This window comes from Desmodus rotundus, chromosome 8 (assembly GCF_022682495.2).
Source record: "Desmodus rotundus isolate HL8 chromosome 8, HLdesRot8A.1, whole genome shotgun sequence".
In the NCBI taxonomy this organism is placed as follows: domain Eukaryota; kingdom Metazoa; phylum Chordata; class Mammalia; order Chiroptera; family Phyllostomidae; genus Desmodus; species Desmodus rotundus.
Genome location: NC_071394.1, coordinates 108,055,524 through 108,079,819, shown reverse-complemented (window position 1 = coordinate 108,079,819; position 24,296 = coordinate 108,055,524). Strand labels below are relative to the sequence as shown.

The 24,296-nt window shown below is 43.4% G+C and overlaps 1 protein-coding gene across 8 annotated transcripts in view; it reads left to right on the top strand.

Moving 5' to 3' along the window:
* The window catches only part of LOC112309556 (collagen alpha-4(VI) chain), a 131,944-nt gene extending 121,635 nt beyond the window's left edge, over positions 1–10,309 (top strand). For all 8 annotated transcript variants that reach the window (XM_053930296.1, XM_053930298.1, XM_053930292.1 and 5 more), the window contains 4 exons: positions 555–1,238; positions 2,930–3,026; positions 3,516–3,715; positions 9,568–10,309. In XM_053930296.1, the coding sequence (XP_053786271.1) occupies positions 555–1,238; positions 2,930–3,026; positions 3,516–3,715; positions 9,568–9,743 (1,157 nt within the window). In that variant the 3' untranslated portion in view covers positions 9,744–10,309. The remainder of the gene's footprint in view (positions 1–554; positions 1,239–2,929; positions 3,027–3,515; positions 3,716–9,567) is intronic.
* The last annotated feature ends 13,987 nt before the right edge of the window (positions 10,310–24,296 follow it).

Here is a 24,296-nt window from a genome sequence, read left to right as displayed (position 1 = left end):
GAGACTGAGGCAGTGGGAAGGCTGAGTAATTTTCCCGAGGCCACAGACCCAGTAAGGGGTAGGACATGGACTGAACCAGGCAGACGTCTGTGAACCTAATGATTAAGAAGTCGTATGGGGTAGTGGTTAAAATCATTAAGTGTGATGCCCCGGCTGGCATGGCTCAGGGGATTGAGCTCGGCCTGTGAACCAAAGGGTCACCAGTTTGATTCCCAGTCAGGGCACATACCTGGGTTGCAGGCCACATCCCCAGTAGGAGGCATGTGAGAGGCAACCACACATTGATGTTTCTCTCCCTCTCTTTCTCCCTCCCTTCCCATCTATCTAAAAATAAAATAAATTTAATTTAATTTAAAAAATCTTAAATAAAACAAAACATTAAGTGTGAAATCTGATCGCCTCAATTCTTTCTTCTGAAAAATGAGCATTTACTTACAGCACACGTCTGCTGGCTTTGTCAATACGATGCAAATAGCGCCCAGCAGAGGCTACCCTTACTGAGAGTCTGGAAATGGGTTTGGTAACTCTGGCCTCTCCCCACCGTTCCTTCCCAGACAAGTGCCAACCAGCCCTGGAGTGCAGGTCGGGCATGCCTGGCCCCCTGGCGATGGACATGGACGTGGCATTCGTGGTGGATAGTTCCCACGGCGTTGGAGTCGATACGTACTATGCTGCGTTGAGTCTAGTGGATGCCACGCTCAACAACCTGGAGGTGGCTGCGCAGCCGAATGCGTCCCTCTACGGGGTGCGTGTGGCTCTGGTGATGCACACGACTCCAGGCTTCTGGCCGGGAGCAGGACACCCGCCTGTACTTGAGGGTTTTCTTCTGACTTCCTATGGCCACCGGACACAGATGCAGAGGCACATCCATGAGGCTGCGGGCCACCCCCTGCAGGGAGCCCCAGCTCTGGGTCACGCTCTCGAATGGACACTAGAGAAGGTGCTCTTGGCAGCCCCCCTGCCCAGGAGGGCACAGGTTCTCTTCGCCATTGTGGCCAGTGAGACCAGCAGCTGGGACCGGGAGAAGCTTAGGACTCTGTCCTTGGAGGCCAAGTGCAAGGGGATCACCCTATTTGTGCTGGCCTTGGGCCCCGGCGTGGGAACCCATGAGCTGGCTGAGCTGGTTCAGGTGGCCAGCACCCCCTCTGAGCAGCACCTGCTGCGCCTGGAGGGGATCTCAGACCGAGAGATGGACTACGCCCAGGGCTTCACGCGGGCCTTCCTGAACCTCCTAAAAAGTGAGCAGTCCCTGAGCACTGGGGATGCCCTGTGCGGGCTGGGGTGGGGAGAAATACTTACATAGCCTGGCATTTGGGCAAACAGGGGCCCACTGAACCTTCATCCTTGCTGAGGTACAAGCAGCCCCACAGCCTCTGGGGGGCCTCTAGAGAGCACCCCGTTTCCTGAAAACACTGAGCTATCATTGCTCTCACACTGTGCCAAGCCTAGTGCTGCTTTCTTACCAGCTGGTGGTTGGGAGGCCCCAGGTTTCCATCTAACCTCTCGATTTTCTCATTTACCAAAGTGAGAATTACAGTCTCTAATTTGTGAAGCCTACATTCAAATATGTGCATGGAGGGCCTTTGAAAGCACCAATGATGTGAAAATATGAGGCACAGTTGTAGCTATTACTATTTCCTGTAATCCAGACTCGAGAATCCAGCAGTGTATAGCAGCGCTTCTCAAATTTTAACACGCACACACATCTCCTGAGGATCTTGTTAAAATGTGGATTCTGATTCAGTAGGTCTGAGCTGGAGCCTGAGATTTTGCATGTTTAACAAGCACCCAAGTGATGCCGATGCTGCAAGTTCATGGACCACACCTTGAGCAGTGAGAGTTTATGACATTTATATTTCAGGGACTTGCCTGAAAGGAGTCCAGGGTCTCCCACCTCTGGCTGGGTGGATGAACCTTAACCTCCAGCAGTGAAGGTTAAGGGGCACACTGATGGTGCAGTCTTGTCCTAGTGCCCTTACCTCCAATCAGAACTCATTGAAACAAATTCCTAGGCAACCAGTACCAAAGTTGCCTCCCTCACGTGATCGTGGAGACTGTTGGGATTCAGGAATGGGTATTATCCTGGTCACATTTCCAGGAGTTTGTCTTGGGCTTTGTCCAAAACAAGTCATGAGCGGGGTGCCTCGTTGTGATCTGTGAGGCCTTCTTGCCCTCCTTGCTGGGAGACACCAGTTTCTCTGTTTGTAAGTGGGTGTGACATCCTGTCGGGAGCCTTGAGGGACATCTGACCCTTAATACCGAAGGAATAAAAGGGAGTCTGAAGGACATCTTAGAATGACACAGCATTTGTGCTTCTCCATTTCCAGAGGTACAGAGATCAGTGATTCGGTTCTCATCCTCTTTTGGCTACTAGTGAACTGCGTGACCCTAGAACTTAGGTCCCCTATCGTTGTAGGAGGTGGAGGAGAGATTTGGAATATAGGGCTGATGGCTTAGTGATTCTTTGAGGGAGAAGAAGGCTGAATGAGTCACTTTTCTAGTCTGCTTTAATTTCATTTTACTTTATTTTTTGTTTTATTATGTTAGGTTGAATTTTATGTTTTCTTATATTCTTTTATGTTGTGTTTTTACTTTACTTCTATAATAGGATGCTATAATTTTATGCTTTTTTAATTTTTTATTTGCTTTTGTTTTTGTATTTATTTTATGCCTTGCTTGAATTTATTTTACATCTTTTTGATCAGTGGATATTTTGTTTTATGTTTTGTTTTATTTTTATTTTGTTTTGTTTATTTTTGCTTTATTGTATATTTTACTTTATGCTTTATTTGATTTTATTTTATGTCTTAAGTTTTTTTGTGTTAATGGATAATATTTTGTTTTTATGCCTTATTTTACTCTATGGTTACTTATATTTGTTTTACACTATTTTATTAGATTTGGTTTGACTTTTACGTTTTATTTTTAGGTGGAGCAAATCAGTACCCACCCCCAGAGCTCAGTGAAGAATGTGGGGGCCCCAGCCGAGGGGACACTCGGCTGCAATCACACAGGCTTGTCAAGAGGTAGGCCGAGGGCAGAGCTGAAGTTGTTGCGTAGCTCTGTCCCCTGCAGGAGACTGTACTGTCTCCCCAGAGAAAGGTCACAGGCAATGCCAGTCCTTGACCTTACCCAAACTATTGGGACTTGGGTGCTTCTGTGTTTCACAGCTTTGATATGGCTTGGTCTTTCTTTCCTTAAGAGTAATACAGGACCGATAGAAAACACTCAAAGAGCACATAAGTGCATAAAAGCAAAATTAAAAAATTCCTGTCCACCCCATCGCTCATCTTTGAAGCCCAGGTCCAAAGAAGTAAAATCAATAATGCCAAACATGTTATTGTTACTTTTGTCCAAACACCTCCGCAAACCTAAGAAGGTAGCCACCGTGATAACAAAGCCATTGGGAAATGCCCAAACCTAAAGCTTACTGAGCCCAGAAATATCAGTTGGAAATTGAACCTCTCAGTTCTCCTGGTTCAGTTATGCATTTGACAGGGACTGTTTCTATACAGGTGGCTCGAGCACTGGAGTGGCATATCTGGCCTGGCCGCTGATTTGGGAGCCCCTGAAGCAACAGACTTTTTTCTAGAGGAGAACAGAACAGCCATGATGACATCTGTAACTCAGAAAGAAGCACTTGAAAACGATGAAAAGAACAGATATGCCACTGAGGAAGATGAACGAGAAATGTCTGCAAAACAAAAGAAAAATGGTTGAGTTCACTTTTTAAAATCTTTATCTTAAAAAAATGACTGTGTACTGTGTTACCATGCAAATTTTAGCTTTATATACTTTCCTTCCAAATGCACAAATTCTTGCATGCCGCCGAAGAAATGAATAAGAACACGTGTAAAGGCTAGCTTTCCCTTGAATGTAGAACTGGAGCTGAATGGAAGCTATTTTAAAGAGTATGATGGGGCACACCCTGTGAATTGTCCGTATTAAATTGTGGAGATGCAATGATCTATTGCAGAAGTGGCAACATCCTCCCAACCTTGAGGGAAAACCCACTGGCTTGTTTTCAAGGCTCCTTCATCTATGGGAGGCCACAGAGGTTCTGACCAAGTTTCAGGAAGGTTTGAGTCCATCTAAAACAACTGTAGCATTGGTTTAGGATCGTAGCATGTCATAATACAAACGCCACGTGACCTCTTACATGGGTTCCACAAAATGAGCAAAACATTGACCACTTTAGAAACAGATTTGGAGGGATTGGACTCGGAAGTTTGTTTGTTTTTTAAATTTTTATTGTTATTCAATTGCAGTTGTATGCCTTTTCTCCCCAGACTCTGAAGTTTTTAAAATGCAGGGAAAAGGTGGCCAGAAGAGTGTCTAGTGAGTGATGTGGTCAGTCCTGCTTAGGTTAAATGAGAGATAATTGCCCAGAGGTATTTTATTTTATTCTACTCTATTTTATTTTTATTTTTTAGATTGATTTGAGAGAGAGAGAAAGAAAGAGATCAGTTTTTGTTGTTCCACTTATTTATGCATTCATTGGTTGGTTCCTGTATATGCCCTGACCAGGGACCAAGCCCACCATCTTGGTGTATCAGGAGGACGTTCTAAGCAACCGAGCTACCCGGCCAGGGCCTGGGCCAGAGTTTCAAATGTGCCTCGATGGTCCCCTATCAGGGGCCGCTAGTGAAGTGGCCATGGGAAAGTTATGTAGCTCTCTGTGGCTCAGTTTTATGATCTGTAAAGTGGGGATTATGCGTATACCTTTCTCATAGGGTTGTTTTGAGAATGAAGTTTGTTGATTTATGTGTTTGTCACAGAGTAAGCATACAATCCAAGCTAGGTATTAAGAGGCTGATGTGTTCTACCTCTTAGATTCCAAAGCAAACAAATAACCAAACCAGGTAGAGGAACGGGCACTCTCAGTAGGGACAGTAATATTGTGCTCTTTAGCCTAAAAATTAAGCATCGAAAAACTTACCTTGTTGATTGTTCTATTCTCAGTATAAAATATTCTCAGATAATCTTACTAAGGCAGTGATTTTTAGTATTGGCTGTAGATTAGAAACCCCTAATTCTCAGTACCTCTACCTCATCCCAGACCAATTCAATCAGCATCGCTGGTGGGGGGCTTGCCCAGTAATTCCCCCACTGAGCAACCAAGAGTGAGAACCACTGCTCTAAGGCATTCCTTCCCACTAACTCAAGGTGAAAGAGGTAGAGGAGAGCTTAGTGGTCATCTAATCCAGTTCTATTCACAGACAAAAACTGAGGCCTGAAGGTTCCCAAAATCTCTCACCCGCTCTGTAGCTTGGCTCTGACCATTTCTTCTCCCACTGCATTCCAAGGCTATTCTAAATCTCCACCACCTCCTCCAGCTCCTTCCTGCTTGTCTCTTTTCTTTAGCTGGTGTCCTTATTTTTTTGCTTTTAAAAGAAAGAAAAGTGGCCAGGTGCAACTTCCTGTATTGGTGTACACCCTGTCTACCTGCCCTCCAGTCAGAGAAAACACCAGTCCCTCGTCTTCAACTGTTCCCAACTATCAAAAACCCCAAGGGGCTCTTTCAGACCTCAGGGACTTGAGCTCCTTGGATGCGGCCACTGTTGGCTGTTGTCTTCCTCTTTAAGCCCTCTCCTCTTTTGGCTTCAGAGGTATTTTCATCTTGTTCTACTGCTGGTTGGTCCATGTTTGTGGGCTCCTCTTTCCAGGTCCATCCCCACAGAGAGATCCAGGTTTTATGGAACCTGAGGTTTATACTATTTAGGGACCCTCCTTAAGAAAAGAATATAAAATTATTAAAATTAAATTCAAAAGGGAATATTTATTTAGAAGGGATTTATGCAAATGAGGGGTCCTACACCTGTAATGCCTTCCCCAAGGTTCGGTCTTCCATCCTCTAAGGACGCTACACGTACCACTGGGGCAAGCTTTCCTACCGTGACTCCAGCTGGCCCCTCTGTACAGATGACTCCGAATTCGTAGCTTCCATCCTTAACTCTCCTGAGCTGCAGACCAGTATTTCCGATCAACCACCCTCCGGACGGCACCCTTGCACATGCCCGCAGTCATCTCAGACAAACTCAGCTAAACAAACTGGACTCATCCTTCCCATTCAAACCTTCTCCTCCTTTACTGGAATGAACCCCCAATGGCCTAGTATTGGAAAGCCAAAACCCAAACATCACTAGTTGTCTCCTCACCTCCTGCCTCCAACTGGTGACCACATCCTGGTGTGACTTCCTCCTCAGCATCTCTGATCCATCCCCTTTCCCACAACCTTCCCTCTTCATCCCTTGGCTTTCGCCTCAAGTGTAATTGCAGTGCTGTCTAACGGGTTTCGTTTCTTCCGATTTGTCCTCCTTCCAACTCCATTCTAAACACCAGATTAATTCTTCTACAATGGAAACCTGGTCATGTCGTTTCTCTTCTTTATTTCCCGATGGTTTGTAAGGTAATGCTCAGATGCCTGGATGAGGCACACAGGTCTCTGCGGTCAGTCCCTGCTGTGTCCTCTGGGGCCTACTGGCTTCCACTTCCCTACATCTACCTTTTGTGCTATTTGCAATTGCCCCTTACGCCCTGCTCTTTATTCCAAGTCTTCATGTCACTGCTCATGCTCATCTGTCCATTTGCACCCTCTGCACACTGTCCCCCTGGATTACATCTACTCGTCTTTTAATACTCAGGTCAAGTTTCACTTCTGCTTAAGAATCCTTTCTGGCCCCCACATAGTCTTAAATTTTCATGGCCTCCTTTGTGCCCCTGTGTCTTAAATCAAATTCTGCCATAGTGCCTGCAACCTTTCATTGTACCTACTTGTGAAGAATTAAATGTCGTTTCTTGTCATAGAAGCCAGGCTGATCCTGGTATACTTTTCAATTTCAGTGTTATTGCCAAAGCACACAGATCCTTTTTTTTTTGCTTTTTCTTCCAAGTAGAGCTACATGGTGAGATATATATACCAGGAGAGAGAACCAGCCCAGGCACAATGCAGCTTCATTGTAGCTGTTCTTCATACCGATCCAGCTCTCATCTCTCTCCTCTCCTTTCTCCATTCCTGTATTCCACGGGCTTGAGGAAAACTGATTGCTGCTGCAGAATTCTTCCGAGAAGGCAAAAGTTAACACTCATGTTGCAAAAATAACGCAAGTGTAAAATTGGGGGCTAATGGTAATTACTTGGGTGAAAACTTGCTTACCCCCCAATGCCATATTATGCTGGTAAAAGAAAACTTAAGACTCTGAGGCTTCCTTAGGTTGCAAAGAATGCCTTAGAGATAAGAGTTTAAGTGTTTAGGGTTCACTTCCCTCAGCTCTGCTGACCAACTACTAGCCACATCAGCTATTTAAGTATAAAATAATTGGAAATTAAACAAAACTGAAAATTCCGTTTGGGTTGCAATAGCCACATTTCAGATACCCGATAGCCGCATGGGCACTGGCTACTGTATTGGACAATACAGATACAGGACATTTCCCTCACTGCAGAAAGTTCTGCTGGACAGCGCTGCTCTGGGAAAATAATCCAGGAGAAGCAGCCCCCGTTTGATCGTCTCCCAGATTGAAGGCAAGGGTGGAGCTTCTAAAGGCAAAAGTCACAAAGTATCACTAGGGAAAATAATGATCTACTTAAACAAGTCCTTGGCTTGTCAGTTTAGAATCAGTTTGTAATGGTACAGGTTGGTGCCAGCTAGTTGCCGAGCCCCAAATTGTTTTGTTGAGCCTACAGAGTACGGTCAAAAGTTCACCAGTGGAGTGTTTTTCTGTTGACTCTGATAAGTTTTGGGAGGAGCCTTTGCTCTGGCTCCTTCTCCTGAGCCCTCACTGCTTACTCTCTTACCCCGGCCCCCCACCCCAGCATCAGAGTCATGCAGAAGGCCAATTCTAATGGGCTTGTTCAAGGCGCAGGACCATTCTTTACCTCACTGAGTGTATCTCTTCCTCCTGGGCCCGGTGCGTCTGGTCCCTCCTTCAAGAAAACTAGTCTGTGCTGATTATACTAATGGAGGTGAGTAGGAAGCTTTCCAGGAGCAGACCACAAGTTTTAACTCTTGCTTTCTGAAGACAACATCTTCTTTATTTGGAAGGATTGGAAGGCCCAGGGGGAAGCTGCTTGGAGGACACCACTGTTCTGTGCTGCGGGGCAGGCCTGAAACAAGAACAATTGGAAAAATTAACGCCCCATTTACGATTCCATGTTGCCACATTTTGCTCTGTTGTGACTTGTTGATTCTCAGCGCTTTTTTCATTTTTTCAGGACCGTCATGTTTTTCTTGTAACAGTTATATTAACTTCTTGGGCAAGTGTCAAAGTACAATAAGTACTAATACATAAACTGGATTTGCTCAGGTTATTAGAAGGCTTTGAGATTAGGCAAGGGATTGAGATGGTTTTAAAATAGAGGGAAATAGTAATAAGCAACTAAGGAGTTCTCAGTCTCAGAAAGATTTATTCATTCACTCACTCACTCGTTAATACATTGTTTGGTGTATCTGCCATGTGTTAGGTACTATGCAAAATAATAGTTGTAACTGTATTATACCTTTCACATCCGTCTTGTGACACCTTACACCAAACTTGTGAGGAAGGTTTTTTTACAATGTTGCTTCGATGGTTCAGGAAACTGAGGCTCAGAAAGGTGAAGTCACTTGCTCAAGTGTTGGGAAGCACCCTGCCTGGTTTCAGAAGCTGTAACCCCCATGGCTAAGGCTGAGCCAGAGACCTTGGGACCATAAGCCACTAAGGAGACAAAGCTTATCTCCCTGGCAGGGGCGCCACCTCTGCCCCCTTTACTTCACCCTGCTTGGCCCTGAGTGGATGACTGGTTAGCCAATGACGGGTAAGATTCCTCCAGGGAGGGATGACCTAAGATAGGCATGGTCACGAAGAGGCCCAAAGGGAAGGACTTGGAGGGCTATGGAAAAAGGGGGTGATAGACCCCCGCCCCTCAGCTTTGACATAGCCTGAGTCCTCACTTTGTCTGCAAGAAGTCTTCTAATCTCTTGGCTGCCTTACTCCCCTGCCTGATTTAAGCCTGAAACAATGACACCGGGTGGTGCAGTCCTGTTCTGGAAAGGCTGGATTCCCCAGGGGGATCAGGCTTAAGGAAGAATACATAAAACCCTGTGAAACCTGCTTTGCTAAGAATGCCCTCAGTTTTCTGATAAGGGTCCAAGCATGAAATGAGTTTGTTTCCCAAAGTTTTATAGCCCTTTAGCCAACTGACCCTGACTCAGAATAAGCCCTCAGAGTTCTTTGTATGTTATCTATTGTTTGATGTTACTGCCTGACAATGATTGATGAGCTTTACCTGTATTTACCTGTGCAAAATGAACCCAATAAAAGCCCACTGAGGAAAAGGCTCTTGGCCCTTCTCCTTTGAGAGATCGGCCACCTTGCCTCCCCAAGTAGATCATGTCTTGGTAGACTTATTCTCATCTGTGGCGGCTGGGGGGGGTTGCCCTGTGGGAGGAGCCCCCCACACTCAAGGTCATACAGCCAGTGGGTAGTGAGGCTCGGCTTTGTTTCCAAGTCTGCAACACCAAACCATTGCTCCTCTCCTGTCATGCTCATACAGAAAATCCAACTCTCCGCATTTGTTTCGTCGCAGGTCCTTGTTTTCTGGATCCAGTGGAAGGCGAATGCCAGGAGTACATCCTAAAATGGTACTATAACAGGAAGGAGCGGGCTTGCCAACCGTTCTGGTATGGCAGCTGTGGGGGCAATGCAAACCGGTTTGAAACCAAGGAAGAGTGTGAGGTTTGGTGTGTCCCAACACCTCTGTAGAGTCAGGCAGAGCCTCGGGACTATTGCCTCTGTGTTAACAGCTGATGAAACCAACATTACCTTTCCTGAGACGGCGCCGCACAGCTCATAAGTGATGAAGCCCACTCTTTAATCTCAGAGGTCGATTCCTAAATCCCTGAATTTTTTCCTGCCAGCAGGGGATTGATCTGTGATTTAAGAAGGACTGTGTTCTAGTAATTTAAAAAGTGACCAAAACTTCCCTGAAAGTTATTTTAATGATTTAGAACTGAATGGAAAAGAAACTTGAATTTGACATAACATTAATTTTTTTGGCTATGTAGCAGAAGAAAAATCAATGTAAGCAGTGAGTATAAACTAATTTAAAAGTGAGTTGAAACTTGTGGGTTTTTTTTTTACCACTAGAAGACCTGGAAGTATTCATCACAGCAAGGGTTTGGAAAAATGGACATTTATTGTGAAATTTCACCCTGACTACCTAGTGTGAAAGTAAAGGCATTCTCAATAAATCATTTGATGTGACACTGTGTGTGATACCTGCTCACTGCAATCTGCCATACTTGTGACATAGCACTTGATGGAGAGGAAACAGAAGTGACTCTGTCATGGGACCAATGCTTTGTTACCAACTGCAGTGACTCCTGCCCTTTAAAACTTGGTAACTCAACAATTAAAGCTGACATTGTCGATGCAGATGTAAGGATCTAGGTTCACCCTGCAGGAAGCGCTGTGCAGTAAGGATACTGAGGATAACTGTGGTTTTGTGAGATCCTCTGTCTCACAGCTCCATCTTCAGGCCTCTGACCTTGGGCCCAGGTTCAGGGCAGAACTAGGCACTGCCTGGAATTCTAGAGCTGCTGGGTCCTGAGGGTGCCTGGCACAGGACCTCCGGGCATTCCTGTATGAATTAGTCTGTTTGGGTTGCCATAAGGAAATACTACAGGCTGGGGGGCTTAAGCGACAGAAATTTACTTCTCACAGTTCTGGAGACTGGGAGTCCAAGATCAAGGTGCCCCCTGATTTGGTTTCTGGTGAGAGCTCTCTTGCTGGCCAGAGCTCTCCTCCTGGCTTTCAGACAGCTGTCTTCTTGTTATGTCCTCAAGTAGCCCTTCCTCTGTGGAGAGAGAAAGAAAGAGAGGAATGGAGAGTGAGAGAGAGAGAAAGAGGAGGGAGGGAGACACGGAGGAGAGAGGGTTCTCTGGTGTCTCTCCTGACAAGGGCACTCATCCTTTAGGATTAGGGCCCCATCCTTACGACCTTATTTAAACTTAGTTATCTCCAAAAGGTCATGTCTCCAAATTCAGTCACATGAGGAGTTAGGGCTTCCACTTGTGAATTTGAGGGGGCAGAGGGGCACACGAGCATTCAGTCTCTAAAAGATTACAAGCAGCTGGTGGTTGCGCTCAGGGACCCAGAGTGGAGTTTGCTCTCTGGCAAGCTTCTGTTCATAATGACAGTTGTGATTTCTAGCATTCTTTTTATTCCTCCTGTCAAGCCCTGTGACACTGCAGATGGGATAGGAAGGCAGTTTATATAAAATCATCAAAACATGAAAATTTTCATTGTATTTTATGACTGCTTTTATGTGGTCACAAAAGGATAACTGTGTTCAGGGTAGCAACTTTGAAATTTAAATTTATGAATTTGTAGAAATGCACATAGAAGAAATAAATCTCATTTATAATCTTTTCTCCTAAAAATAGCCATTTTGGTCTAATCCAGGTTTTTTCCCCAATGCCCGGGATACTATTTTTTTCTCTCTTAGCACAATACATTGTAGCCAAGTTTGGCTAAAGATGGGCATGAAATGGCAGGTGCCCCACCCTGGTTGGCAGAGCTGCTCATCGTGCAGGTGTGTGTCTGCAAGTCTTTCTGAGGCGTAACCTCAGCTGCCTGGGCATTTGGGGCCAAGCTTATCTATGCTGAGGATGGTGCATGATTTGAGCTGTGATCCATTTCCCACTTCTGTTTTCCAATGCTGACCTTCCCACACCTAGGCGTTGGGAGCACAAAGGCAAAGACAAGGTGGCAGTATAACCTTTCCATGGGGCAGCTCTGACCCTGGCAGAAAGTTTACTTCAAAAACCCTGAGGTACAGAGACAATGTGGTCAAGGGGCAGAAACAATGTTATCATTTTAGATAGCATTCATCCCCACTCTGAATACACAGTTTGTAAAGCACTTTCCCATGTTATCTCATGTATTTGCCCACTTCCTCTATTAAACCTTGAATGATGACATTGTTCTTTCCAATTTTTCCCATTGCTTTTCCCTTTCTCAGAGAAATGAAGTAGCTTGACCCAGACACATAACAGAAAGTGGCCTTGAACTCCTTTTGATCCCAACTCTAGGGCTCCTTTCGATCAACTCTGTTGGTTCCAAAACCTGAGCTGTCCATTGTTAGATTGTTCTTAACTTCAATGTCTCTGGTTATATTTTGTTTGCTTTTTTCTTCTGTTGATTATGTTCCAGTTAAAGGTGAGATCATATGGTATTTGTCCCTCACCGCCTGGCTTATTTCTCTTAGCATAATGCTCTCCAATTCCATCCATGCTGTTGCAAAGGGTATAAGCTCCTTCTTTCTCTCTGCTGGGTAGAATTCCATTGTGTAAATATACCATAGTTTTTTGATCCACTCATTTGCTGATGGAGGGGGGATTACAGGAACTACTATAAAGGACACATGGACAAAATCAAGGGGGAGGGTGGAGGTGGGGGAGGGAAGTGGGTTCAGCTGGGGTGGGGTGGAGGGATGGGGAGAAAAGGCACACAACTGTAATTGAATAACAATAAAAATTAAAACAAATGCAGACAACTGTAATTGAACAACAATAAAATAATTTAAAAATTGAAAAAACAAAAAACAAAAAAAACCCCGAGCTGTCATCAGCGAGGAAGGAGGATATGCAGAAACAGAAAAAAGGAGTTTCCTACCTGATGTAAACAAGCTTGACTTGATGTCTGCTTCAGATGCTTCCGTCCCCTTGCCAACCTCCCCAATCCCCTGCCTGGGTGGTCGTTCTGGTCTGGCCACAGGTCTGGGAAGAAACAGGAGCGCACTGAAAGAGAAGTTGAACTGTGATGCAGGACAATCCTACAGATAGCCTTGGCCAACCCCAGGGGGAGCTTTGGAACTACAAGTGTCGAAGTTGCCCCGGGGTGGGCCAAGATGGCCAGGCCTGTATTCCCTGCCTTGGATGGGGGCTGCTCTGGGAAAGGCTGGCTCTTGGGTGACGTAGCTCTCCAGCTGTGGCAGACCCTGAGGGGGCCCAGCTGAAGGCTGTCTATCAACAGTGCTCCTAGCAGCTGGGGCAGCAAGTCCTTCACTGAGGTCGGGGGTTGGGTCTGGGGACCGCATCTCCCTCTCCATCATAGTGCCTTTACCTGGAATATCCTTTTTCATTGTTTCCAAACATCCATAGCTTCCCAAATCAGACAGGACGCACACAAAAGCATTAGTATGGCGTGCAGGGCCTCAGAGATCTGGGCTTTGCGTCCATCTCTAGCCTCACTAATGGTGGTAATTGTGCTGTCCCTCCACATTTTCCCTGGAGCAATACTAAATACATCACTTATTGTTCTCTGGAAATTCCATATTCCATCCACTTAGGCTGTTATCCTTGGTCATACTTCTGTGGGTAATGCCTTTTTAGTTCATTTGTTTGAAAAAAGACTTAATAGACATCTGCTGTCTAGCAGATCCATAATCCATAAAATCCAGCTCAGCTCTCATTGCCTCCGTGAAAACTTCTCTGATCATCCCCTTTTAAGAAAGAATCGGTTTTAATCTCCTACAGGCCACCTTAGGCACACTTTGCTGTTTGCCCTTTTCCTGTCACACAGGCTGGGGCAAAAGTAGGTTTGCAGTTGTGAGTATGCACAACACTGATTTTATTCTCGTATTATCATTTATTAATTATTGTATTCTTTTCCATATGAACAGCTGTGAACCTACTTTTGCCCACTCCTGTATTTATACCAATTGCCCCTTAATCGCCTCAGACTGTGAGTCTTTTGCCCTCGGAGTTGCCTGCCTTTCCACAGCACATAACACATTTCCTTTTGGTTCTGATTTTTTTTTAACTCTCTGCCTGTTTTCAAAGACTTAGAAATGTCCCCCAAATGGCTGATGTTTTTTCCCTACTGTATCTCTTGCTCTAGGAGAACGTTGTTTAGTAGATACTCTGTCTTGGTTTCAGACCCCAGGGCATCAGCCAAGTGGAAAAGGTTTGTGTGATTTTCGTTCCTCCCTCAGACCTGTTACCTCACTAATTATCACTATGCAGTGCTTGGGGGAATATTAATTTTTCTGATGAAGGAATTAAGATGCAGAAAGGTCAAGTGACATCAGATCTCATGCAACAAATCAATGGGTAGCCTAAAATTAGAATGAAAATGTATTTGGAACTGATTTGACATCTGCTTGGTTCACTGCAAAATCTAAGTGTTTTAATCATTGTGTGAATTGACTGCTTTGCACTTTTAAACATATAGTGGATTTCATTGATTCCAGCAAATTGGAGAGTTTGGGAATGCTAGGCTAAGAATTTGGCTCCTAGCCATCTATCAAAACACACAGATAAATCAATACAAGGATTTGTCCGGAGCTCTCCTGCGTGGAGCTCATGCTGACTGGGCACTTTCCTAGGGTTTCTCTTTTGTGTAATACAGCTGTGGATTCACTGTTGGAATAATAATGGCGTTATGGGAAATAGCAAGCCTGGGGCACCTGCATTCAGCATCTGCTTCCTCCCTTGACTTCTGTGGTGACCTTACTCAAGTTATTTCATTTCTCCTGGGTGTCTCTCTCTCTGTTTCACGCCCCCCTTCCCCGGCTGAGGAGACTGGACATGAAAGAAACATCTCTTGCCTATCTATATTCTCCCTAAATTCTGCATGCAAACTAAATCATTCTCTTTTTAGCTTATTTCCTATCGTAGGCAGCTAAAAGGAGCAAGTCAGCCAGGACAATAGAACCATCCAACTGAGTCCAACGCAAACCGCTGACCCAGAGAGTAATGAACTAAACAAATGGCTGTTTTGAAACACCAAGTTTGGGGGTGATTGTTATGTGACACAAGTTGTGGCTGGGCTGTCTCATGTGTCCACAGCCAGCTATCAGTCTGTTGGTCAGTTGGCTGGCCTAGAGTCACTTCCTATTGATTAAAAAAATTGTATACTTGTATGCAACTAACAATATAGCCTCAAAATATATAAAATACCAATGCAGTTAGGTTGTAGAGAATCCATTTAGAAGCAAGGGAACTGGAAAGGAGGAAGTAATATAATCTCTGTGTGTAGGTGGCATTTATATATGGATATATGGGAAGCAGAAAGTTCCAAGAGAACAGGAAGGTTTCAGATAGAGCCTGCTCCGTCAGCCTGGGTCCTGCAGTGCTCAGGAAACAGCTCACTGTGGTGAACATGAAATCTGGTTGAGAAATGCCCTTTGTCACAAGCCACTGAGATTTGGAGGTCTTCATTGTAGCGTCACCAAGCCCGTTCCCAGTGATACAAACAAAGATCAATGGGGACTCTCAAATGTGGATCTCAGGAGTGCAAATTAGAAAGCGTCCTGGTTTTTTTTTTTTTTTTTTACTAAAATTGAAAATACAAGTGCCCTGAACCAGCAATTTCACTTCTAAGCGCACGCCCTGGAAGCTCGTGTGCGCGGTCACCAGGGTACATACACATTCGTGGGCAATGTCCACAGTGGCATTTTTAAAACCCTCAAGTCAACAACAACCTACATGCCCTTTAGTAGTGAAATGGTGAATATGCTGTGCTGTATTAAACCAATGTGTGCCACAGTGGGAATGAGTGAAGTAAGCTGAATCAAGATTCAGAGACATGGCTGAATCTTACAAATATTTCTGAGAGAAAGACAGAAAGACACAGACAGTAGGATTCCATTCATGTAAGCTTTAAAAACAGGCAATGATAAATTATATTGTTATCCCTTATGCGGTAAAACTAGACAAAAAAAAGCAAAGATGCAGTTACCATGGAAGCCGACATGGCAAAGTGGTGGAAACTGGGATGAGTCGCCCACACTCCCTTCAGGAGTGAAGAACTTGTTCCTCCAGCTGCTGTGAGTGAAGCTGGAAGATGACCTTCTGAGGTCAGCCTTCATCAGAGATTTCCTCAGTTGAAGAAAAATTCACATTCTTCCATGGGGTGATGTATCCATGACTGACCGATATTGAGGTAGAAAGGTCCATTCCCTCAATTTGGGACAACTCTTAAAGGATTCCAGATCCATTAGCTGAGACCTTGGTCGGAACCTCTCTCTTTGCCTAATTCAACTTTCTTCTCTTCCCTTCCACCGGGGTTGACATTAAGGGCATTCTCTTATAAATAGCCCACATGTGAATCTCTGTTTCAGAGAGTGCATTTGGGGTCCCCAGCTTGTAGTCCTTTTGCGGAGGCAGGTGCCTGGGGCTGGGAAGCAGAACATGGATGCTGCTAAGGTTTTCTTCTTCTATCAGCAATGTATTTTCGCAGGTATTACTTCATATGCATTTGTTAAAGTGTACATTTATGTGTTACGCAGTTGTCCTTTACGTTTTATGCATCATAGTAATCCAGAAATTCCTTAGAAACAGAAATCCAGGGCATGTGTGATGATGTTATCTTCATAGGACCCTTGATTCAGGAAAGTAAAACGTATTCTATGTTGGCCTGAGTTAACCTCCTTCTTTGGAAGTGGCAGCAGATTCTTCATTATGAATTTATGAATGGACATATTTTAAAAGCATGATTTTTCTTCATCAAAACACAGCAACTTCATCAGAATTTCTTCTGTTAGGAAAAGAAAAAAATGCAGACTGGGTTCTGGTCTTGATTTCTTAATCACTTTCCTCAGGGGGAACTAAAGGGTGAAGTGAGAATGTTTAACCTTATTTGAGTCTCCTCGTCCTTTAGAGATAGTTTCAACTCTTAGAACTGGATAAGGGTTTGTCCAATTACAAGAACTTACAAAGATAGATGTAAGAAGTAATATCTATCCATTCAAAAATATTTACTGAGCACTTATTGAGTTCTATATGCTAAGAGCTCTTCTATTAGTTTGGGATATGTCAGTGAAGAACAAAGAAAAAAATCCTTGCTCTCATCTGCTCACATGGTTTCTATTTTTTTGGTGTGTGGTGGAAGCACCTGAAATCTGCCCTCATAGCAAATTTCCAGGATACAGTATAGTATTATTATTAACGATAGTCATCATGCTGTACCTTATTCTCCATATTTATTCATCTTACATAATTGTGACTTTGTACCCTTTGGCCAGCATCTCCCCATTTTCCCCAGCTCCTGCCCTTGGTAACCACCATTCTACTCTCTTTTACTAAATGTTTGGCTTTTTTAGATCCACATATAAGTGAGATCATGCAAAATTTTTCTTTCCATGTCAGGCTTATTTCACTGGTGTGATGTCCTCCAGTTTCATCCATGTTGTTGAAAATGGCAGGACATTCACCTTTTTTAAGGCTGAATAATATTCCGTGTGTGTGTGTGTGTGTGTGTGTGCGTGCACCATAATTTCTTTTTTCATTTATCTACTGATGGACTTAGGTCATGTACACATCTTGACTAGTGTGAATAATGTTCAGGGAATGTGGGAACACAGATATTTTTTAAACATACTAAGTTTAAATCTTTGGGATATATACCCAGAAGTAGGATGGCTGGATCGTTGGATAAAATACAATGGTAGTTGTATTTTAATTTTTTGAGGAACCTTCATACTATTTGCCATAATGAGTGTGCATAAGGGTTCCATTTTCTCTACATCCTCACCAACAGTTGTTATCTTTTGCCTTTTTGATAAGAATCGTCCTAACAGGCGTGAGGTGATACCTCATTGTGGTTTTGACTCCTCTGGTGATTAGTGATGTTCAGCAACTTTTCCTGTACTTTTTGGCCATTTGTATGTCTTCTTTGAAAAAATGCCTATTCAGGAGGCCCTTGCTTGTTTTTCAGTCTGTTTTTTTTTCTCTGCTATTGTTATATGGGTTCCTTATATATTTTAGATATGATTGGATATAAGGTTTCAAAATATTTTTCTCCCCTTTATTTTTGCTGATTATTTACTTTGCTGTGCAGAAGTTTTTTAGTTTGATGTAGTTCCCCTTGTTCATTTTTGGGGTTTTTTTGTTGTTGTTGTTGCCCGAGTTTTTGCTGTCATATTCAAAAAAAGCACTGTCAGTCAGCAGGATGGCAGAGCAAGAGATACCAGCCTTCATGTGCCCAGCAAAAAACAATTAGGTAGTTTTCTATGAATGAAAGTAATCCTGGGAGGGCTTAAGAGTGTTGGAGGAGGTAATTGAGAAGATGTGGCTACCACTGACCCTTTAAGAACTGGGTCCTCACCCCCTCCCCTGTGCTTGGAATGTAGGCTCTCCCCACAGTTCCCACAGTGGAAGTCATTTTCAAGGACATAGCCTTGAGAGAGCAATGTGCCGCTGAGACCATCTGGACACTATACACGACTGAACCCAGTGAAGGCCTTTCTATAAACTTTTAAGATTGGACTGGCAGGTGCAGAAACCTACTCATCTTGTGGGCACTTAAGACAACAAGCCTTGTAAGTAAGTGTCCTGGCTTATTAAAACCACCACCTACCAACCTGGAGAGGTGTGCCTCATTCTTCAGTCTCTCCTTGCCCTCCATGTACAGGGGCCAGTTTGGGAACCAACAAAGATTCTGATTAAGAACCTCCACTAACAGAGTGGAGTAAAAAGTGGAGAACAACTACACAGAAAAGATCGTGGGTGATTGCCTTAGCTGAGATGTCAGGAGACTGGGAACAAACAGGAAGGGCAGGGACTCTCAGGATCAGCTACACAGCAGGTGCCATCGGCTGCCATCTCCCTAGTGGCATTTTCCACTGAGGACTTCACAGCTTTCACAGCAAAAGACCTCATCATGTTTGTGGGCATGGACTCCAGCAGCCGGTTCTACAGAGGGTACTAACAGCTTTTGTCACAGAGGTACCAGTAGCCACAGCCACTAGGGATCACCAGAAGGAAGACCGTCCAGGAGGAGCTGCTGTCATGCTGCCCTGGGAATAGGACTTCCATCTCCCCTAACCCTATGCATGCCCCGGATCCCAGAGCTGAGGCTTCTCCACCTGTGCCTGCACTCCAGATCCTGGTGAAGTGTGCACCTGCATTCCAGACGCTGGCCCCATGGTGCTTTGAAGCATGAAGAAATGGAAAATCTGAACAGATCAATAAGGAGTAAGAAGATCAAACTAGTAATCAAAAATCTGTCAACAAAGAAAAGCCCATGTCTTAAGTCGTTCTCAGCTTATCGACAGTCACCTAGAAATGCCTGGGGGTGCCCACCTGGGCCAGGACTACTGTGCTGAGCCCCCCACAGGCATTTCTCTGAGTGGAATCAATGTTGTGGCTGGACTGGCCCTTGTGGTTCTTATTGTGATTGCAAGACACACCTCAGCAACAGCTGTCAGGGAATTTGGAAAAACAAACAAACAAATGTTTTACTCCTAAGTCCTGGAGGCAGACAGTATGCCTGGGGCCACACAGTGAGGTTACAGGGGTGGGGAGAGTGGAGGGAGCCTGTGCTTCAGCCTTTATTTGGGCTGAAGGTGGGTTGCCTAAGGTTTTGCAGGTTCACTCTGTATTGGTGCATTTAAAACATGAGTGGGATTTAAATCATAAGGTGGAAAATGCATGTCACTCAAATGGTCAGTTATCTAGGTCACCCAGGGTTTTGCAAAAAGGACACATCATGGGTGAGGCAGCCTCACTTTTATCTAGTTATGCTGCTGGCAGTGTGTTTGTCTGAGATGGATGTAGATGGATGTCTTTGATGTGAATGCCTCAGAAATCAAAAGCTTAAAGTCAGGCCTTTATATTACAATCAAAAAGCTAATTGTCAGCACCACACTACAGAGATGTCTTCAGTGATGAATTCATTTGAAGAAATCATTTAAACATTTAAAGAATTAACACAATCTGTCTTAAACTCTTCCAAAAACTTGATGAGGAGGGAACAATTCCAAATGCAGTGAAATCATTTTCCGAGGCCAGCATTACCCTGTTACCAAAGGACACTACAGAAAAGAAAAGTACAGACCATATCCCTGATAAATATAGAGGTAAAAATCTTCAATGCAATGCTTGCAAACCAAATTTAATATCACATGAAATGGATCATATACCATGATCAAGTGGAATTTATCCCTGGGATGCAAGGATGATTCAACATAAGCAAATCAATCAATGTGATACACTACATTAATAGAATGAGGGATAAAAAATCATATGATCATCTCAATAGATGCAGGAAAGCATTTGACAAAATTTAACATCCTTTCATGATAAAGACTCTCAACAAATTGGGTATAGAAGGACTGTACCTCAAGAAACTAAGACTCCATATGACAAGCCCACAGCTCACAGGACACTCAACAGTGAACGGTTGAGAGCTTTTCCGCAAAGATCAAGAAAAAGACTTGAACACCCAATCTCTCTACTCCTTTTCAACATAGTACTGGAAATTCTGGCCAGAGCAATTAGATCAATCAATCAATCAATCAATGGCATCCAAATCAGAAAGGAAGAAGTAAAAATGTCACTGTTTGCAGATGACAGGATCTCATATACAGAAAACCCTGAAAACTGTTAGAACCAATGAACAAGTTCAGAAAAGAAGTTGCAGGATGCAGAGTCAGCATACAGAAATCGATTGCATTCTACTCACCAACAAGCTATTTGAAAGAGAAATTTAGGCAGCAGTCCCATTTACAGTAGCATCAAAAAGAATAAAATACTTAGGAATACATTTAACGAACAAGGGGAAAAGCCTGTGCACTGGAAATTGTAAGACGTTGATGGGAGAAATCGAGGATGACACAAATAAATAGAAACGCATCACATATTCTTGGGTTGGAAGACCTTAATCTACTTAACTAGTCTTCTACGGGCAGATGAATTGGCAATTTCCAGTTTTTCGTCAGCACGTGAAAGTTTAAGACATATTAAAGATGCTATTAAATGGGCACTTAGCGAACAGATGGACGCCAGCGGAGGGCCATACCAGCGCCAGTGCTTGAATACCAGCTTTGACTGCATTGTGTGGTGTCCAATGTTGACACATACGTTTACTGCTGTCAGATTACTGCAGCATTGTAAAATCTGATGGCTCTTGCCAAATAGCCCTTCAAATGGTGTCACTAATTTAAACTCCTACCTGTATAGCAGGAGAGGGTCCTCTTGCTCATACATTTATCAGCACTGGTTTCGTCAAATTTCAAAATTTTTGACAAATCTGATCTATTAAAAATGGTAACTTGGTTTCGGTAGTTCTTTAATTATAAATAGGAGGATCACCTTTTGGGGAGGGCTACTTTGGTTTCTTTTTTAAATACATAAACTGTTTATACCCTTTAAGTCAATTTTCTACTGAATTGCTTATCTTTTTCTTAATAATTTTAGGATCTCACTGCAAAGAAAGAAAATTTTTTGTCACGTGTGTAAGTTTTCAGTTTTCCATTAGATTTTAGACAGAGAGAGGGGGTGCAGGGAGGGGGAGAGAGGTTTCCAATTTTATGTAGTCGATTTACCAATCATGTCCTTCCTGGATTCTCTTTTTCTGTGTAATTTTTGTGTCTTTTCTCCTGTATTTAAAAAATTACAAACCCCCAAACTTACACGAATGATATTTGTAACTATTATTTCCCTTAACAGCAAGGGCTCCTTCCCAGTCTGGGCCTCCCCAGGAGTCTTCAGAATTGGCAGCTGGAAGAGAGCCTCCCAGCTGAGGGCATAACTAACAAGCAGACCAAACTCTGTCCCTTGAGTTTTATTTTTTCTCTTGTTATTTTATTTTTATTTTTTACTGTTGTTCACGTACAGTTTTCTGCCTTTCCCCCCTACCCCTCCCCACCCCCCAGCCCTCCCCACCTCCCTCCTGTTCCCACCCTCCCCTTGTTATTGTCCATATGTCCTTTATAGTTGTTCCTGTAAGCCCTTCACCCCTTTCCCCCATTATCCCCTCCCCTCTCCCCTCTGGTCACTGTGAGCCTGTTCTCAATTTCAGTGTCTTTGGCTATACTTTGCTTGCTTGTTCGTTTTGTTGATTAGGTTCCTGTTAATGGTGAGATCATATGGTATTTGTCTTTCACTGCCTGGCTTATTTCACTTAACATAATGCTCTCTAGTTCCATCCATGCTGTTGCAAAGGGTGGGAGCTCCTTCTTTCTTTCTGCTGCATAGAATTCCATTGTGTAAATGTACCATAGTTTTTGATCCATTCATTTACTGATGGGTACTTACGTTGCTTCCAGCACTTGGCTATTGTAAGCTGCTATAAACATTGGGGTGCATAGGACATAAAGGAAAGAATAAACAAATGGGACCTCATCAAAATAGAAAGCTTCTGCACAGCTAAAGAAAACAGTGTTAAAATGAAAAGAGAACCAACCGTATGGGAAAACATATTTGCCGATATACCTCAGACAAGGGTTTGATCTCCAAAATATATAAAGAACTCACATGATTCCACTCTACGAAGATAAGCAACCTAATTAAAAAATGGGCAAAGGACTTAAACAGACACTTCTCCAAGGAGGACATACAGAGGTCCAGAGACATATGAAAGGGTGCTCAGCATCACTAGCCATCAGAGAGATGCAAATTAAAACCACGATGTGGTACCACCTCACATTGGTCAGAATGGCCATCATAAACAAAGCAACAAACAACAAGTGCTGGAGAGGATGTGGAGAAAAAGGAACCCTAGTGTACTGTTGGTGGGATTGTAGACTGGTGCAACCACTATGGAAAACAGTATGGAATTTCCTCAGAAAAGTAAACATGGAAAATTTCACTGCTAGGATTATATCCTAAGAACCCTGAAATACCAATCCAAAAGAACCTATGTCCCTTGAGTTTTAACTTCCCTTCTTCCTGCCTCTTTTCCTCCCTGCCACTACCACATTGTCTCTTTGGGTTTCCACTTTGTCAACCCTACTCTACGATGCAGCCTGAGAGGCTGAAAGCTCATTTTCCCAGAGTTGCATGTAGCCAGGGAGACCACACATCTCAGTTATGGCTGACGAAACGTGTGTGGGAGCCTGCTCTTGCTGCCTCTTCAGCTTCCTTACTTTTTTCACCTAGAATGTGGATATGATGCAGAAGCCTTGGCTAAGGATAAAAAAGTTGTAAAATTGGAAAAAGCCTGGATTCTTCATGGCACAGACCCTAGCCCTAACTGCCCTCCCTGGACTGCCTATCCTGGACTTATTGTCATGTGAAACGAATTCCTCGTTTGTTTGAGCTATTGTTTATCAGACTTTCTGGAACCAACAACCAAACAAGACTCTAACTGATACATAGGCATTCAAAACTCTTCCTTTAAATCTCTAGCTCAAGTGTAAAAAAGTCCCTCATCTCTTACGCTTTAGTCAAGACTCTTGGATATAAGTGTCAGAACTGAAACTCAAAACAAGTTAGTAAAGACAACAAGAAGAATTAATTGGCTCGTATATCCCTTTGAAGGAATGGATACAGCTGGGTTTCTGGAACCAGAGATTCAAACACAACTAAGCTCCATATTTCTAACTTTAAGACTATTTCCTTTTGCGGATCAGTTCCAGTTTTTCAGGCCAGTTCTTCCTAGGAGCCTTGAACCATCATCCCAACAATTCCTCGGTCCCATCTCACCTGCCAGGCTACCAGAAAATCAAGATCGTCTTTCTGTTTTCTGATATTGGCACACTTGCCACAGAGTTCTGGGGACTTCCTCACTCACAGGTCTCCTTCATTTGGTGAGTGCCATCCATAATCTACCACTAGGAAACCTCTTCTTTATACTCTGTCTCTAAGTAATCAAAATCGGAGTCTCCCTGCATGCTACGGTACTTTGGTAGGCCCCTCTCAGTCTGGATTTCCTGTCGGAAAGACTTTCACTCTCTAGTTGACATATATAAGAGGGTAGCTTTTATTCTGAAATATTATCAGCATATTTTAATAAAATATAAGCATCCCTATAACTGCATATATAACAAATAGGAGGAAAGGAGAAAAGCATGTTGTTTTTCATAGGCACCCCCTCCCCCATACTCCTGCTCCGCATCATGTGAGAAGGTACTTTTCTAAGAAAAGCACAAAAGAAATCTCAAACCATTTGCCATAAATTAACTAAGGCTCAAGGGGACTGACTGGCAAGAGTTATGTGAGTCACAATTTGGTTTTTGGATTGAAGTTGGATTCAGGATCCAACAACAAAGTAATTGGATTTTAAGGATTTCTTCACCATTGATATATACAGAATGAAGCCAAAGTAGAAAGACAGAAAGGAATGCTTCACTACAAATTAATTATAATTTATGAAATAAGTAGATTTATACAAAAGGAGTTGGTAGGAGACTTCCAGTTATGATTAGCAGAATTTTGATAAACCAACCATATATTTTTCTCTGGAACAAAAGAAAACCAGAAAAGAGATTAGAAGAGAAAAAAAATCCCAAACCACAATCGATAAAGAATAGTTGTTAAATACAGTGAAATGTAGACAATTCTATTTTAAATCACCACCTGTTGATTC